Source organism: Eretmochelys imbricata, chromosome 2, assembly GCF_965152235.1.
Source record: "Eretmochelys imbricata isolate rEreImb1 chromosome 2, rEreImb1.hap1, whole genome shotgun sequence".
NCBI lineage: Eukaryota > Metazoa > Chordata > Testudines > Cheloniidae > Eretmochelys > Eretmochelys imbricata.
This window is the reverse complement of record NC_135573.1, coordinates 91,168,365-91,187,735: the sequence shown is the minus strand read 5'-3', so window position 1 is coordinate 91,187,735 and position 19,371 is coordinate 91,168,365. Positions and strand designations below refer to the sequence as shown.

Genomic DNA, 19,371 nt, shown 5'->3' with positions numbered 1-19,371 from the left:
ACAGAACTTAGTTTTCAATTTTTGTAGTTAATTATCTGCAAAAACTAGGTTAAAAGATGTAGTATTAAGACCATAAAGTCAAGCACTCAAAAAATAAGGAAATGCTAGCATTAAAGTTGCCTGTGCAACCTTAGTGCCTGATCCAAAGCTCATTAGTGTCAAAGGGGATCTTTCATAGACTGGGACCATCGTGGTCATCTAATCTGACCACCTGCACGTTGCCGGCCACAGAACCTCACCCACCCACTCCTGAAATAGACCCTTAACCTCTGACTAAGTTACTGAAATCCTCAAATCATGGTTTAAAGTCTTCAAGTTACAGAAAATTCACCATTTACACTAGTTTAAACCTGCATGTGACCCTGCGCTGTGCTGCAGAGGAAGATGAAAAACCACCACCATCTCTGCCAGTCTGATCTGGGGAAAAATTCCTTCCCAACCCCAAATATGGCAATCAGACCCTGAACATGTGGGCAAGACCTACCAGGCAGGTACCTGGGGAAGAATTCTCTGTAATAATTCAGAGCTCTCCCCATCTAGTGTCCTGTCGGCAGCCATTTGGGATTTTTGCTCCTGGCAGTCCCCGATGGGTCACATGCTATTGTAGGCAGTCCCATTATATAGTCCCCTCCTTAAACTTACCAAGCTCAGTCTTGAAGGTAGTTAGACTTTTTCCCCCACTGCTCCCCTTGGAAGGCTGTTCCATATTCCTTCATTCCTCTGATGTTTAGAAACCTTCACCTAATTTAGATCTAAACTTGTTGATGGGCAGTTTGTTCTCTAAAAACACATCAGAGGGATAAATACGAGGGAGGGAAGGGAGTTATTTAGGTTATTTGCCAATGTGGCCATAAGAACAATCATATCTCTCCTCAGCCTTCTTTTGGTTAGGCTAAATAAGCCAAGCTCTTTGAGTCTCCTCTCATAAAGTACCTAGAATCATCCTGGTAGCCCTTTGCTGCACCTTTTCTAGTTTGAATTAATTTTTCTTAAACCTGGGAGACCAGAATTGCACACACTATTCCAGATGAGGTCTCATCAGTATAATGGTACTAACGAGGACTGTCAATTAATTGCAGTTAACCTATGTGATTAATTCAAAAAAATTAATCATGATTAAAAAAAATCACGATTAATCGCTGTTTTAATCGCACTGTTAAACAATAGAATCCCTATTGAAACTTATTAAATCTTTAGGATGTTTTTCCACATTTTCAAATATACTGATTTCAGTTACAACACAGAATAGAAAGTGTACAGTGCTCTCTTTATATTATTTTTTTATTATAAGTATTTGCACTGTAAAAATGATAAAAGGGAAAAAAGTGTTTTTCACTTCACCTCATACAAGTACTATCGTGCAATCTCTTTATCCTGAAAGTGCAACTTACAAATGCAGATTTATTTATTTATTTGTTGGTTACATAGCTGCACTCAAAAACAAAACAATGTAGAACTTCAGAGCCTACGAGTCCATTCAGTCCTCCTTCTTGTGCAGCCAATTGCTAAGAGAAACAAGTTCGTTTCCATTTACAGGAGATAATACTGCCCACTTCTTATTTACAAAATCACCTGAAAGTGAGAACAGATGTTCGCATGGCACTTTTGTAGCTGGCATTGCAAGGTATTTACGTGCCAGAAATGCTAAACATTTGTGTGCCCCTTCATGGTTTGACCTCCATTCCAGAAGACATGCTTCCATGCTGATGACACTCATTTAAAAAAAAAATAAAATGTGTTAATTAAATTTGTGACTCAACTCCTTGGGGGAGAATTGTATGTCTCCTGTTCTGTTTTACACCTGCGTTCTGCCATATATTTCATGTTATAGCAGTCTCTGATGATGACCCAGCACATGTTCATTTTAAGAACACTTTCATGGCAGGTTTGACAAAATGCATAGAGGATACCAATGTAAGATTTCTACAGATAGCTACAGCACTCGACCCAAGGTTTAAGAATCTGAAGTGCCTTCCAAAATCTGAGAGGGACAAGGTGTGGAGCATGTTTTCAGAAGTCTTAAAAGAGCAACACTCCAATGCAGAAATTATAAAACCCGAACCACCAAAAAAAGAAAATCAACTTTCTGCTGGTGGCATCTGACTCAGATGATGAAAATGAACATGTATTGGTCTGCACTGCTTTGGATCATTATTGAGCAGAACCCATCTTCAGTATGGACTCATGTCCTCTGGAATGGTGATTGAAGCATGAAGGGACAGCTGAATCTTTCGCTCATTTGGCACATAAATATCTTGGAGTGCTAGCTACAACGGTGCCATAAGAACGCCTGTTCTCATTTTCAGGTGACACTGTAAACAAGAAGTGGGCAGCATTATCTCCTGCAAATGTAAACAGACTAGTTTGTCTGAGCAATTGGCTAACAAGAAGCAGGACTGAGTGGACTTGTAGGCTCTAAAGTTTTATGTTTGAGTGCAGTTATTTTTTGTACATAATTGTACAGTTGTAAGTTCAACTTTCATGATAAAGATTGCATTACAGTACTTGTATAAGTGAACTGAAATACTGTTTTTACAGTACAAATATTTATAATGTAAGGTGAGCACTGTACACTTTGTATTTTGTCAAGTATCAGAGGGGTAGCAGTGTTAGTCTGTATCCACAAAAACAAGGAGTCCAGTGATACCTTAGAGACTAAAATTTATTTGGGCATAAGCTTTTGTGGGTAAAAAACCCACTTCTTCACATCTGAAGAAGTGGGTTTTTTACACACGAAAGCTTATGCCCAGTCTTTAAGGTGCCATCAGACTCCTCATTGTTTTTGTATTCTTTGTAATTGAAATCAGTATATTTGAAAATGTGGAAAACATCCAAAAATCTTTATATAAATGGTATTCTATTGTTGTTCAACAGTGTGATTAATCACCATTAATTTTTGTAAGTGCTTGACAGTCCTAGTACTAACCCTTCCCTGTCTCAACTGGAAATACCTTGCCTGATGCATTAGCCTTTTTCACGGCTGCATCACGTTGACGGCTCATAGTCATCCTGTGATCAACCAATTCACCCAGGTCTTTCTCCTCCTCTGTCGCTTCCAACTGATAAGTCCCCAGCTTACAGCAAAAATTCTTGTTTCCATTGACTTCAGGCATCATGTCCTTAAGTTGGGCCTCTTGTGTGTATGCATTATGATAGTGTTCAATTACATTATCACAAAATATTTGTTCTACAGAGCAATGCCTCATTTTGCGCACTGGATTGATGGTGAACGAGAGGATTGTAAGAAGAGAAGATATTCTCTTGTAGTTAAGCCAGTAGGCTTGAGCTCATGACAGCTGAGTTGTATTCCTGACTTTGCCATAAAACCATGTATAATGCTGGGCAAGAGTCTGCCAAAGGCCCCATGTGTTCCCCTGTTCTCAGGGAATTCACTCCTCATTGCAGAATTTTGCTCCAGAATTTGAGCTTTAATTTTAAAGTATTTGTAGCTCTGGTGCAAAGAGAACAGCAAAAATACTGAGTTCAGACCAATACAGTGGTATTTAGAGAGCCTGAGACAGTATATTTGAGGGATGTGATCTTCTTCTGTATTCATCTGTTAAGGCCCCTTGGACTCTGATTTCATGACTGGAATTTCTTCTGAGATGCTATAGAATTCAGCACTTCTACCACAGAATTTATTTTGCTGCAGCAAGTCATCTTATGACTTGTTTTCTTTCTTCCTGTCTTGGCAGGATCTGCTTCCAGCTGCCTCTTAGGATGCAGTTTTCCCATGAGGGTATTAGCTGGATTACATGGCACTGTTCCATGGAACCAGGCAACAGCAGGGGATCAGGGTTGAGCTTCCAGCTGGGAGTAGGAAGAGAGATAAATGTAGGCTAGCAAGCTGGAGAACAGCACAGCAACTGAGGCCCAGGAGATGAGCTGCTGCAGCCAGCCACAAGCTCCTCCCTTCTTTGGCACGCAGGAAGGAAAGGAGGTTCTGAGGTGGGCCACCTGTACAACACTGCAGGAGCTGCAGCAGTTGGAGCCGGCCACCAGGAGAGCATAATGAAATAAATTGCCTTTGAAAATAATCATTGTTGAATTTTACATCCATGAGTATTTTCAAATATCAGCAGTAAGGGGTGTGTGTGTGCGTGCGTGCGAAGCTGAGCACCTTGGTTGTATGGAAAATAAGGGACAATGGTTTATTTTAAGGGATATCTTAGGGAAACGTCACTTCCCTTAGCCTACCCTCTATTTTTCTCTCAAATGTACACTTCTACTGCCCTCATGTGTACCATACAGTTATTGTAAACTTCAATTGTTTGAAATGGTATTTACAAGTTTTAATAAACTTCAGTACATCCCCAAATAAGGGATGGGTAGTCACGTATGTGTGGGGGCAATAAACGGTATTTCATGAGTTTGGGATAAGTGAACATTTCCATGACAGTAAACCCGAAATTCCATAGCATTTAGGGTTTACTGCTGTGGAATTTAGTCTCGGGGTACACAACCTGATCATAACCCCTACATACAAGAATGCTGAATTAAGGTTGCTTGGCATCCTTAATCCTGGTACATCCTAACTTTTGAGTCCTAGACTTTGCAACTTTAATATACTTATAACTTTCTTTAAATGTAACATTGGTGGTAATAGTTGCCTGTGCTTGCTGATAGCTCTCTAGAAGCTATCTAACTATTTTATTAGGGAGGCACGAATCATTCAGAGTTGAAAATTTTATCATTTATTCCTCCAAGATGGTGATCCTTAAAAAATGTGACTCACTTATGGGACGAGAGCTTCTGAGCTCCATCTGAACTATCAAATGCCAAAGCTATGCTGTGGAGTGGTGGGGCAGTGGGAACGGAGACTACTAATTTCTAAAAGGACTACAGATTAGATATCCACGATAATAATCTGGTAGAACCGTCTCACAATGTCCGATGAAATTGCCACATCTAATCCGTAATGCCCAGAAAACAGGAACAGTGAAACCAATTAAAGTCTGCCCATAAATTTACAGCTGAGATGCTTCCAATATACAGGCTAAAAAAGTAGCAACAGCTTTTTTTAGAAAAGTTCTTGACTGCCTTAGGTATTACAGGCCTGATCCAAGCCCACTGAAGTTAGTGGCAGTCCTTCAATGTGCTTTGTAACATGGTTCATGTCACTTGAGTTTATTATTTGCTCCTTTCACAGAGCAAGGATAATTAAACTTCTGTACGGACACATATGTAACATAGACCATGTTAACTATTAAAACAAAAACATAAATCCATGTGAATCTTCAAATATAACCTGTAATAGATATTTAAGTATTCATTTTTGTACTGTCTACAATTTCATAAATATTTTAGCTTATTTATTTTTTATTAGCGTGCATCTAATTGTGGTGGATAAATAACGTACCTTTGAAAAGGCTATAAAAATAACACTCGTTTTTGCTGATGCTAATAGAAAAAATGTACTCTGACATTTGATGGGTAGTACAATTACTCTAGAGTAGAGAAAGGGGCAGTTTGACTATATGGTGGTAGTGAAAGAGGAAGCTAATCTGAAATGTCACTGGGTTCAGTTTGAGAGCTAGTCATTTCCTGACAGATGAAACCATTTCTCAGAAAACACATTGTTAAAAGGAAAACAACTTTTGTGGCTGTAATTCTTACAAGAATTTGAAGGACATTCTTATCTGTCCTGTCAGTCTTCAGATTGTTGTTCTATAGTGTGATTTTAGTTTTATATCTCAGATTTACTGTTAGCACCTTCACAATTCTTAATTGTTAGAGCAGGAAGATGTCATGCTAAGAATAGGCATATTGCATTTCAGCTGTGCAGTCAGTGTTAGAAATTGAGCTAGAGATGGATCCTGTGGATGTAGAGTTTAACAATTTATACAAATTCTGATTTTTATGATTGATATTTATAGTTTACCATGATAAGCACTTTAGGAATAAGCTAAAAGATGCATTAGAACATAACTAAAACAAAACGTAACAGCTGATACAAATTCTGATTGAAAATTAGTGGCCTGATTTTTCAGAAGTGACTTTCACAAATTTCAGTGAAATCAATTGGAGGATCTGTGGATGTTTGGAATATTTGGAAAATCATGCTGTACAAGTATAGCATGATATAATCAGAACTCCGTGCAGTAGTTACACTGAAATTATGGGCTAAACCCTGATTTATGCAACATGTCAGTATTGGTTGTTACAGCAAGAGGTAATATGGTGCAAAGGGGGAAAACCACTCGGCCTTCCCTTTATTTTATCCAGTCTCTGAAACTTGTTAGCACTGTATTTTACAATATATTGGAGTTGGGAATGATCAGGTTTGGATTTCATTGTGTGAGGGAGGAGGGTTTGTTGTCTGCAAGGGTGCCTCAGATTGGGCCATTTGGATGGTTCAGGGCTTTTTCACCCACATTTTCTTTTGAACTTTTTTTCTTTAATCCAGTAAATAGTATTTCATCCTCCTGGCTATTAATAGTGCCATGTTTAGGAAACAGGAATCGTGCTTGCTAAACTTTTATCAAAGGTTATTGAAAAGCCTTATTGTGCTTTCATTTCTGGAAACATAACTTTTTCTTTTTCTTTTTTTTTTCTTCAAAAAAACCTCTTTCCCATTAATTGGTTGTAAGAACAGCAGCAGGTCAGGTAAGTCCTCCACTTGGCTGTTCAATACATGCAAACAATTTGATGTATACGAGAGTGGACAAAGAGGTGAAACATTAAATTCTGACCCCATCAAAAACAATGGTATTTAGTCATAGACTTCGGTATGCCAGGATTTCACCTAAAGTGAGTAACTGAAGAGGTTGCTAATTTCAGGCGGCGTTCTTCTGGGTATAGAAGCCTTCTTAGTAGGGGAACCAGCATAAGAAGCGTTTTTCAAGATTTCCACTTTTTGTTCTGATGGCACACTCTGTAGTGGAAAATTTGTGTGTTTTAGAAATATTAGAAATCCTGCATCATAGCTGTTTCTGTTGGCATGGCTAACAATAAATTTGTAGGTAAGTGGGGTTGTTTAAACTAAATTTAATCTGTAAAAGTTCTGTTATTTATATAATCAGTTCAAGTATTGAATGAATAATAACTGGAAATTATTTACAAACTGGAAACATTATTACCGTTAACTCTCAAATTGGCTTGTTCAATTGATTTCAGTAGAGCAAGCCAGGACACACATGAGGTTTCTAGGTCCTAGTGTCTTCCAGGAACCTTCTTTTTGGTGGAAAGAATAGGATCAATGCATCCTTGTACTGTATGTATTTCTGTCTGGTGGATTACAGGCTAGTATTTATAGGATAGCACTTAAATTTTGGTATTGTTTCCCACTACCCCAACCCCAAGATTCTCTTCACCATGTTCTACAGAGAGGAATTTTAATTTTATTTATTGTCTGTCTTGTAGTTTTTTAAAAAGTAAGGCTGAATACCTTGTGTGCACACGTTACTGTGTGAAACCTCTTTGGGGTCTTTTATCTCCTATTTGGAAATGATACAGCAGTTGAAGAGTGATTAAACTGTTAACAGTACTTGCTGACATCATCTTTCCGAGAACACTAGCATCTGTATGAGTGATTTACTATAACAAGATCTTAAGTTTTTCCTGTTGGCAAATGACATGTAATATTTACAAAGATCTTGGTTTCTGTCCAGTAGAAATATTTCAGATAAAATAAAGCAATACAGGAAAGGAAAATCTGTTAACATTTTTATTTCCAGGCAATATAATGTAAGGATACATATTTTGCGTAAAACATACATAGTATCTCTTTAAATCTGTAATTTACATGTGTGTTAGCCTCCATATGGAGGTATATAATTTTTTTTAAAAGTCTACCTACAGCTCCAGGTCCTTTTGCCACATACTAGAAATATTAATGCAAACATAGTTAAACCAGTAACTTTGCCAAAGCCAAGGAAGAGAACAAACCAAAATGGTCTCAACCATCAGTGCATTTCTCTCCCCAAGAGCCTGCAATGTGCTCTCAAGGGTCAATGGATGTAGGCTATTGCATAGAGGGAAAGGGGTGAGAAGCCCAGTGCTTGGGGCCCTTCATAAAATGTGTACCATGGGGTCAGGTCCCTCCTTTTTTCTCATTTTAAAAAAAATCCATCTGGAGGACATCAAAGTTACAAAATTAGGGTTCTGCATCAATCTTGACTCTCTTCTTGTATATTTTGGAAAGGCAGTAGTCTCTCCAGAGTTATGATTTCAATCAGCTTCCTTTGTATAGCTTTATACTTTGGCTTGAAAAATGGGGTTTGGCTTGAAAATTGCCACATTAACTCTGAAGACAAAGGAGGATGTTTCTAAAAAATGTTGGGGGGCGGGGGGAATCAAATCGTTCTTGTTAAAGTTCTCTTAAAATCACTGTGGTTTGAAATATTTTACTTCTGTTTTATTCTTTGCTTACCCCTAGCTCATTTTCTGTGTGATTAAATCTCTTTGAAAACGTATGCACTAGCTGTTTTAGAGAAATAGATTATACGTAGGCAAATTATTAAGGATTTGTTGTACATGGTTTTGGACTCAATCTTTCCCTCATTGGTTTGAATGGGAGTTTTTTCTAGTGAGTGGGTAGCCCAGTTGGACATCAGGGGTTTAATTCTCCAGTGCTTTGCACCTGGTGTAGTTATTTACACTTGTGAATCATGAAATCAAGTTAACAAATATAATGCAAAATAAATAAAATTCTCAGCAATCCATGGATCAGAGTTAAGATCTTTGTCGTGGTGAGAGATGCATTTCTGTATATTTTTTTAAAAAAAAAATTAATATGTGGACAGTATAAAACTTAGCCTTATCTATTCATTTCCTTTTAAGTGCTTGGGTTTGTGATAATTACTTTGGCATTTGGTAACTTTAACTGTTTTTTTAAAATGATTTTTGTTCTTTCAGGAATACAGATTAGGGGAGCCTCATTACATGACTGCACCATAGATGTATGAATACAAAGTGTTCCATCTGTGCTTAAGAAAACTACAATTCATTAATATTATTGTGCAATGAGAACCTATTCTTTCAGTGATATGTGATTGTAATGAGACTTCCTTATAAAACAAGTATGCAAGAGGGGAGAGTTAAGATTGTTGTGGGAACCTTGACTGTGAATATTCTGATCCTTGATTAAAATTTCAGCCTTGTTACTGCATTAACAAGCCTCTTCTTTTTTTTTAACATATTATATTTTAAATTATCAATATTCAACATATCTTCTTGAAAACAATGTGGGAACTATGTGTGACAGTATGGTTGTAGGCTAGTGATTTTCTCCTGAATTGCTCACTTACTTGCTGAAGGCTTAGGGAGCAAATTAGCATGAGGATGTCATCTGCCACTAGGTTATCAAACAATTAAGTGTAAAAATCTATGAATGCTTTGTTAAGGATATATGCTTCAGGTTCCAGTTTTAACTTTTCATCAGTTGTGTTGCATTTCCTTTGTTGCATGATTGGTATTTATATACCTGACAAGATTTGCAGTCTCAATTATCACTGAAGTAAACCTGGAGTTTTGGGTGCATACTGAGAGGATTGGGCCCATAAATAGTAAATTCCTGCCTCTGTCACTGGCCTGCTGGGTGACTGTGGTCAAGTCACTTGATCTCTGTTTCAGTTTCCTCATTGATAATGTGCTACATCTTATATTTGCATTACATTTGTGGTAATCTGTTAGGAGTCAGAAAATGCTAATTAAAATTCTGTGAGCCTCTGTTCCTTTGAAGTCACTTAAAATGAGCAGAACTTTGCATGGGCATAGGGGCTGCAGCTCTGGCTGCAGTGCTGGGGCTTAAATGGGGAGTTCCATTTTAAATACACATACATCTAAACCCAGATTATCCAAAATTCACGTCTGGCTTCTGACTTCTTCTCTTTCTATCAGAACTTCTAAATGATTATCCAAAATTCTGATTATACAGAGAATGTGGATGTTTCCAAAGATGTTTGGATAATGGGATTTTTTTAATGTGTATAAAATATATTTTATATATAAAATTTTTATTTTCAACAGTTAAGAATGGCTATGTTAGTCATTCATAACTAAGCTAGGAGTGAATTTTCCACTTAGACCAAATGAATGCCAGTTATGCCTTAATATCGCCCATGACATGATAAATTCTGGAAATATGTTAAATTAATTTATCTCATGAGTTTTGCTTCCATATATGTTTGTCATATGTCTTAATTTTAACTTTCTATTGTTAGATGACCAAAGTCGTGTAAAACTGCAGAACACAGAGAATGACTATATCAATGCCAGTTTAGTAGTCATAGAAGAAGCCCAAAGAAACTATATTTTAACACAGGTAAGTAGTAACCAGGTATTAAATTGTTATAGGAGATTGAGAACATGGACATTATGGCATAGCACAGCCTTACATTCTGGGGATGATAATGAAGCCATCTTTGCTGCTCTACTCAGTCAGTAAATGAAACACATAGCCAGTATGTCTGATCTGATTACAAGGATGTTCTTCTAATTTTTATAAGATATTTGCAGGGTCAGCATTATTTCATAGCAATCTATGTATTAAAGTTTTCAAACCTTTCTAAAACAGATTTTTCTTTTCTTTTTCAACAATTATGACAATATCCAAATGGTTACTTTATCTGTTGTTGTCCTCTCTTCCTTTTGAACAAAAACACATACGTGAATGGTATCAGTGTAAATGTTAGTAAAAATTGACAAAAAATCCAGAGGAGAGGTTTTGGTTTCTTTGTTAACCTCTTCTCCTTTATTATTTTGATCCTCAGTGTGCTATAGTTGTCTTCATGCAGGTCATGTACAGACTTTCCATATTTCCACATAAGGTAAAATATTGTGCAACTTAAATGTATAGATGCAGCAGTGTCACTGAATTAATGAGCAAACTCGGATCTACTCAAGTAGTAGTGGTGGAAAGCTTGAGACTTACTACTGGTTTCAAATAATAGACAACTTTCCTCTAATTTAACATATTCACGCATTTGCCTTGTGTCCTTTCTAAATATAAATCCATTTTAACATCAAGAAATACATTATATAGCTTGAAAAAATTTCCCAATACTTAGTAGCTGGAAGACGAAACCTGTTAAACAGGAGGTTAGGGAAGTCTAACCAGGGAGGTCCAGAAGAAACATCTTGGTAACAAATCTGGACTCTCTTAGCACCCCAACTTCAAGAAAGGGGGAGGATACTGGAGTGCAGTGGTTGGAGGGTTTCCTTTTTCATGTCAAGTTCTGGCTGATAGCCATAGATCAGTTTTGAAGCAATAATTCCTTACTGAGGGAAGGGAGAATTTTTGTTTTCCTGACTGTCTGACTGTGGGAAGTCTGACTGTGGGAAGTCTCTACTGCTTTATCTTCCCTTCCATCCTCCATTTTTGACGTCCTCGTCTGTGTACAATTTCAGAATCTGTTTCTGCTACTTCTCAGTTTTTCTAAGTGAGAGCATCATGAAACTGATGGGGAATCCATGGGATACTTCACAGTTTAAGGTGTGACAGGTTTCTGAACAGTAGCTATGAAACTGACTTAAGTCTTGTAAATTTCTTGCACATGGTGTTGCCAAACAGTATCAATAGTAGAGCTTTTGGACCTCTTGTGGCAGACTCAGGAAAACAATGGAGCATCATTGTACATTCAGTTCACAGTGGAAGGCTTCTTGCAGCAATAAAAAATGTCTAGAAAACTTAATCTTTTTCTAAACGTATGATTTGAATTCTGCAGAAATGGCTTAGTCTCTCTCACATATTGGGGGGGGGGGGGGGAAGCTTTCTTGTCATGACTGAGTGGATTTTTCAAGTCCTTATAATTTGAACCACTTTTATCTTTTGCTTAGTATGTAAATAATAGGCCTGAAAACAGCTTCTCCTTTTAAGTAAAATTGGCTTAAAAACACTTCTTCATAATGTGTTTTTTGTTGTTGTTTGTTGTTTTTTACTAGCGTCCAGCTGACATTTTGGATGGTGTTTTGCCAAATATGGAATCCTGGATTTTGTATATGAAGTGGGCTTTTAAACTACTGATCTACTGGATGCATAGATTCAGAGATGTCCTTTGCATTGTGTGCATATAATTGGAAAAAAGACTACTTTTATATACAAAATCCAGGACAGTTATAAATAGGGCTGTGTGAAAAATCACTGTTGCACAGAGGGCAGGGAAATGTTGGAAATGCCCCCAAGCTGTGATCTTCTAAATATATATAATTTTTTTACAGGAAAATGTCTGTCAAAAAAAAAATCTTTAATACAAAAAAATTAGCTTAGTTGACAGTGCTGTATGCATGCAGAAGAATAGACTTCTATGCATATTCATTCTGTGCTTGAACTTGACTAAATTTACTTGTAGAATTCAATACTTCAGCATTTACACTATATCTTGAATTTGCTAGTTCAGGATTTCTCCAACTTCATTGCACTGTGACTCCCTTCTGACAACAAAAATTACTACAAGACCCCAAGAAGAGAGACCGAAGCCTGAGAGGTGCTGAAGCTTGAGGGTTTCAGCCCTGGACAGTGGGGCTTGGACTTTAGCCTCAGCCCTAGGCCCCAACAGGTTTAATGACCACCCTGGGGACCCCATTAAAACATGGTCACAACCCACTTTGAGTTCCTGACCCACTGGTCGAGAACTGCTGTGCTAGTTATAAAACTTAAAGATGTTGAAATACTTGAATGTTCACAGCTGTTTAAGTAATCTCGTTCCTGATTATGTCAAGTGATGGAATGCTGCAATAAAAAGGTGTTACATTTGAGAAACAAGTCTTCACCATTTAAAAAGCTAGCAAAAGAACTGCGGGATCCATCAGATTCTGCACTAATAATGCCTGAAAGCATAATTCTCTCTGATACTGACATCCTATCCATAAAATATTTTTTTAACCACTGTCGTTGATGAGGAATATAGTGTATCTCTATTTATGTAAATTAATTTTCTGAAACTGTTCATAAATTTATCACTTTAATTATGAATATGTCAGAATATTTTGTTGTAGGCTAGCTAATGGGAATGCCTCGCTGTTGCATTCCAAAAAACTCACTTAATATTGATATTTTGCATTTGTGCATAAGCTGTGTAATCGACTTATGTTTCCTGTCTTACACTGTTTTCTTTGAAGACAATTTTTCAGATATAATTGAATTATGATTCTTGTTTTGAGCACTACGTGAATGTTTTACCTCTTTCTCTCCTTACTCGCTCAGGGTCCACTTCCTAATACTTGTTGCCATTTTTGGCTAATGGTATGGCAACAAAAGACCAGAGCAGTTGTCATGCTAAACAGAATTGTTGAAAAAGAGTCAGTAAGTAATGGCTATTTAATACAACTTGTACATAAACAGCATTAAAAGTATGTTATCAAACCACACTTAATTGGGAAATTAAAGTTGTTTCTTAATCGTTAGGAATGTCCTGTTGTGAAGAGCTAATGCATTCTTTGTTGTTGCTGGAGGCTTAAATAACAATATAGGAACACTAATCTTGTTGGCTGTTTTATCACATTTGATTATTGTGACAACTGAGATACTATACTTAAAGTTGTTTCTGGTCCTGCTTGTAGAATTAGTGAAGCACTTTGAGGGGATAAGTGAGAGTATTTACAGACTCTCTTCCAGTTGTACAGGGCTAGGATACCTTTATTAAATGAGGTAGTGGAGCTAAGAGGTGAAATTCATTTCAGTAAGAACAGTCTCCAGTAAGTACAGGTCTAGAAAGATGAAATTCCTTAGGTTGGTTCCAACATGAGATGTAAAAGGCAGGAAACTTAGCTTAAGTTTAACTCACTGAGACTTTTTTCTATTTTTCAAAATCTTCTAATAGTAGCAAAGTTTTGTTAATAGACCACTGTTGATAATGAAAGCCTGGCTTCGTGCTACCAGCAGAAATAAATCTAATCTGTTTTCACTTCCTTACAAGTCGGTGAGAATTCAGAGTATATGAATCACTTGAGAGAGCACTTTTTTGCCAGCATGTGTGACTCATTACATATCTAGATATTAGCAGTAGTTCTTATCTATAAATGCAATCAAGTTGTGATCATTCAAAAATTTGTGGCTAGAAAAGTTTTATGGCCCTATGTACTAGGCCTGGAGCTTTGGGATCCAGTTATGCAAGCAAAGGAAATGCAAAAGTCCCATTCACTTCTCACCTATCTGACTGAGTTTGATCTTGGTAAGCACTAAAGGATTCTGATAAATCATGCATGAATTTAAAAGTCTTGGGGATGATGCAGCACAATGGCAAGTGACATGTAACTTCTATAAATGTAAAGTAATGCATATTGTCAAAAATAATCTTTTTATGTGGTTGGTGGGCCCTGAACTTGCAGAATCCTCTGAAGGGTGAAATGTGTCATTGGAAGAGCTCAGTAAAGGTGTCTGTTGGTTGTAGAGATATTTAAAGCAAGTACGGTATTTGGGTGCATGTCAAGATGTATCAGAATTGGGAAAAGGGCAAGAGAAGGGTAGTGAATATGGCTGGAGCATTTAACACTACTTGCAAGTGATAAGAATGTAAAAACTAGGATTTTAACAGGACCTAACTCAAATTCCAAATTATGAGGGACATAGTTAAAAGCACGTAAATGTGTGTGTAATATTCACTTAGAACCAGCTATGCAAGCCCCTGAGTTTTACAAAGAATCCCAAACTGTGACACTACAGCCACAATTTATAAAGGAAAACACTGTTTTATGTAGTGTAAAGTAATCCTGTGGCATTCACTGCTACCAGGGATCAAGACAGTGTTGTGGATGGCTTGCTTGTTTGTTTTTTGGTTTTTGTTTGTCTTTCAAAAGGAGTGGATAACTTTATCTCAGCCTGTATAGTCTAAGCATTATTTATGAATGAACAGTTTTCATCCTTCAGAGCATAGACTCGCTATAGGGGTCAGAGAAGAATCTTCTCCATCCGTCTCCCCCATGCAAAATGTTGTCGAGTTGTGACTGTCTCTCCTTTCCTTTGAGGCATGTAGTAGTAGTAAGACCAGTGGCTTGCCCTAAAATAGCAAAGCCTATGAACCTGGTGTAGTCATTTTACATCTGGACAAAGTGAGTGTAAAATGCTGCTAAATACAAATTTATATTTTGTTTGCACTGATGTAAATCACTGTGGGAAGTGCTCAATAGTGGAGAATTGAGCCCTAAATTCTCTAATTCAGTAGTGCTTCAACTCTTTAGAAACATGTCCACAAATTAGACATTAATAACTTTCACAAATAAAATACCTTTTTCCTTTCTGTGTATCTTAATGGGTATAAACTGTGTTAAATTCAGCTATACATGTGGCTAGTAAATGGATGCTGTATATCCTTGAAAAGAGAGCTTCAGTTAACATATTTTAGCTTAATGACAGTGACCATTTATCTCCATATTCAGGGTGAAGGGAAAAGCTGTCGTCATAATGCATCCATATTCCCCCGCCCAATGTAGAATCTGTGATCCTGTATATTTTATTTTTGTCACTTGTCTCAGTGGGCAAATATTTACTTACTTTTTTAATTTAGGTAAAATGCGCACAATACTGGCCAACAGAAGAAGAAGAAGTCATGATGTTCAAGGAAACAGGATTTTGTGTGAAGCTAGTATCAGAGGACATAAAATCCTATTATACAGTACATCTACTACAATTAGAAAACATCAATGTAAGCATTTTTCTCCATACATGTGTACCTCATATTCATAGAATTAAATCTATAATAAGTATTGTTTGAAATATGTATAGCAAACTACCATTTCATGTTTAGACTAACTTTTGCATAAAAGATAATAAAATTTATTTTGCTGTTAACGTGTGCCAAAGACACAATCATACATGTATCTGAATAAGTATGTGTGTGTAAATTAATAGGCCACTATTCAAAGTGCTGAAATCTTGAATCTTTTTAATTTCTCTGAATTGGAAATCAAAGTATCCCAACACCATGTTTAATTTTAGTTGGCAAGACGGAGTAGCAGGCTTTTTAAGATTATAATTGGAACCTATTTTGGAGGTAATCTGGTCAGTGGCATTGGGGGGGAGAAGCTGGCAACATGGTCTGTTTCTTCAATGTCTTGTATGCTCTGCAAACCATTCGCATTTTTGGTTATTGTTAATTAAATCTATGATGGCCATTCAAGAAGCTTTGACACAAGATACTTACAAAGAATATGAATTTGAAACCTCCTCCATGAGCTTCTTCACTTCAGTATTCTACAGCTGGTCGTCATGTTGCCGGGCTCACTGAGTAAAAGTAAGACAAGGTAGAGCTTTACACAGCTGTGCCCTCTTGACTTTCATTTTCCCCATCAGCTGATCCCTTCTGGTTTTTTTAATATCAGTGGCAGAGGTGAAGAAGGGAGGAATGGTGCCTGAAGAGCTGGGGTTGAGGAAATGAAGCCCTCCACGGCTTTTGGCAACTTGAGGCAGCAGTCTCCTCAAATACCATAGTTGTTTTGGGGCTTCTGTCTTCAGGGGCCTGAAGTAGACCATCCTGGTCTCCCTCTCTTTCCACTCCCAAGAGTTACTTCAAGCATTAGAGCTGGAGTAACTCCCACGAAGCATTTGGACTTGGGTTGGCTGATATTGTCCTGAGATTCAGATAGCGGGGAGTGCAGAAGTTATCAATTGCATAAGCTCTCCTATTCCCCCAGTTTGCTTCTCACTTCACTGCTGCTCATCATTTAAGACTTTGGGTTTTTTAGTCCTCTGAAGCAGCCCCCTATGTGCTCTAAATAGATCCTTGTATGTGAAGTTGGCTTATTTCACAAGAGTGGAATAAGGTAGTAAAGTGACTGTGCTATGTAAATGCCCTGGTCTTCTTACAAGCCTCCAGCGTATAAAATAACATTTTAACAGAAATCCTGTGTACTTTCTACAAAACAATACTTGGAAATAATTCTTTTGTGAATTATTATTAACTGTTGAAATTATTACTTTCCCCCTCTAACCATCAAGCTTTTACATAGTGGCTACTAACCACTGATTGTATTTGATTCCACCTGTGATAAGTGTGCTATAAAATTACCAAGAATTTGGTCCTAAATGCGTGATGCTCACTTGCATCTTTTGCAGCTTATTCTAAATGTTATGCCACTAATTAATAACATACCAAATAAATTTGAGAAATGTATGAGCTTTAGATCTGGAGTAAAAGAAGACCAAGAATACAACTTTATCTGAAGAGCCAACACACGCTGACGTTTCCATAAGATCTGGGAAAACTAGGATTACTGAATTTGTAAAATTCTTTCAAACTGTTCAACAGTACATTACTTACGGTACAACAGCATATCTCTGCAGTGCATCACCAAAATATATATGAGTGAAGAATTCTAAAAAGGGATATTTTACAGTGTTAGTGGAAAAATGAAAACTTCTGGATATACTTGTCTTTTGGGTTGAAGAGTGATTATCAGAAATGCATTTATCTGCAAAGTAGTATAAGGCATAGCATTTTACACCTTAATTCGTTTTTTCTGTTTCATGCAAATGTTCATAGTTGCCTTTGTGGTCAGTGTCATATAGTCTATGACTTTTGGAGAAGGGGAAGAGTGTTTGAAAAGATCCCAGCTAACAGTTAAATAAAATAATGCACCATGTGTTGCAGATGTTACACAATTTCCTCAATTTTGCTTAACACATGCAAATTTGCAAATCTTTTCAGAATCTGCAAATCAGATTCTTCCTTTTTACAAGGACTTCACTTGGGTGTTCTCCATTCCCTTCCCCCATTTTCCTTGATTATAGCTAAGGTTCCATGTTTGTCAGGGAGGTCATGGACTCTGCAGCAGCTGCTGTAGCTGACCCCAGGGCTGCCTGAGCAGCTGGCCCTTGGGCGGCCTTGGGGACAGCCACACTGGCCGCTACTGGAGCGGCTCTGTAGCCAGCCACTCGCATGACCCCACAGCCAGCTGCACCGGCCACTGCTCTGGCTGGCCCCAGGGACCACCTGAGCAGCAGTCCTGGGGGCGGTGGAACAGCCACAGCTCGGGGGCGGTGGAACAGCCACAGCTCAGGGGCTCTTGGCAGCGATCCCGGGGCAGCCAGAGCAGCAGCTGACCCTGGGGCTCACCACCTTGGCGGCAGCCAGAGCAGTCACTGGCCATCTAGGGCTTCCCTTCCCCCGCCAGCAGCCAGAGTAGCTGCTGGCCACCCGGGGCTTCCCTTCTGTCCTCCCACCCCCTGCAAGCCCGGAGAGGCAGCAGGCCCCCTGGGGTTTTCCCCTCCACAGCTGGTGCCCCAGGCTTCCCTCCCCCTCCAACACCCACCCCACCCCGAAGATTCAGTCGGGTATTTCTGGTATAAGTCATGGACAGGTGACAGGACATGATTTTTTGTTTTTTGCCCGTGACTTGTCCATGACTTCTACTAAAAATACCCATGATTAAATCTTAGCCTTAATTATAGATAGCACTGGTACTACCATCTCTATTAAAGTTGACTGATGCATTCCATTATAAGATCCTGTTTCCAGTTGCTTATAACTTAGCCAAAACTTAACTGTGTGAGCTGAAATTTTCCACACTGGGTGTTGTCTGCCTCAGGTTGAATTGTTTTGAAACCGTTAGCAAAAACAGTTCAGCTGTTTCCAAGAATTAAATTAGGAGGAAATGTTGTTCATAAATGTTTTTACTGAGAAGCTCTAGCAGCTCCATACTTTGAAGAAAAGGCTTGAAATGTTGTGGGGTGGCATTTGTGTCACAGACATGCCCTTTGTTGGTCCTGTGAAAAGCCACCCAAATTTGGCCAAGTTACAAGTCTTGGATAAATTTGTTTGCACGTTCAAAGTAGAGATGTGTGTGTTTGACAGCTAAATCGATAAGATTCCATCTGCACTGAAAATACTCATGCAGCCGTTCTTCCTGGCTGCTGTAGACAGTTGTCACACTGGGCAGCAGAACTGAGAGCAGGAAGACCCTCCTATGCTTCCCCGACTTGCACCCAGGGAGTGTGGAAAAGGATGCAGTTAGGCAGTACCTAACTCAAGTGTAGAGGGTACAAGTGCTGAGGATGCTGGTAGCCACCTTTTTCAAAATGCAAAAATGGGACACATGCAGGAGCCTTGTCCCTTTCTGTGGCTTGCCCTTGCTCCTGTTCCCCCTGAGGCCTGGCAGGCCAGAAGCCGGAGCTGGGCAGTGGTAAGAGCAGCCCAAGGAGTCTGGGCTGCTGTGGGGAGCCCCAAACCCTCCACCTGTCCAAGAGCAGCCCAGGGCACATAGCCCAGGGCAGTTGGAGGATCAGGGCTCCCCACAGTGGCCTGGGCTCCGTGGGCTGCTCTTACTACTTCCCTGCTTTGGTTTCTTGCCTGGCTGGGGCCGGGTCTCAGGGGAAAGAGGGGGGGCAGGACCTCATGATGGCCGGGGTGCGGGGAGGGGGATAAGGCCCACCTCAGCCCCCACACCAGGAAGAGGCTGATGCTGCCCCTGAGCCTCAGGCAGGCGCAGAGCGGTGCC

General features: G+C 38.7%; 1 protein-coding gene across 3 annotated transcripts in view; it reads left to right on the top strand.

Annotated features, from left to right (window-relative positions):
- PTPN2 (protein tyrosine phosphatase non-receptor type 2) overlaps positions 1–19,371 on the top strand; it is a 55,631-nt gene that overhangs the window by 11,154 nt on the left and 25,106 nt on the right. For all 3 annotated transcript variants that reach the window (XM_077810468.1, XM_077810467.1, XM_077810466.1), the window contains exons 3-5: positions 10,164–10,264; positions 13,145–13,243; positions 15,444–15,581. In XM_077810468.1, the coding sequence (XP_077666594.1) occupies positions 10,164–10,264; positions 13,145–13,243; positions 15,444–15,581 (338 nt within the window). The remainder of the gene's footprint in view (positions 1–10,163; positions 10,265–13,144; positions 13,244–15,443; positions 15,582–19,371) is intronic.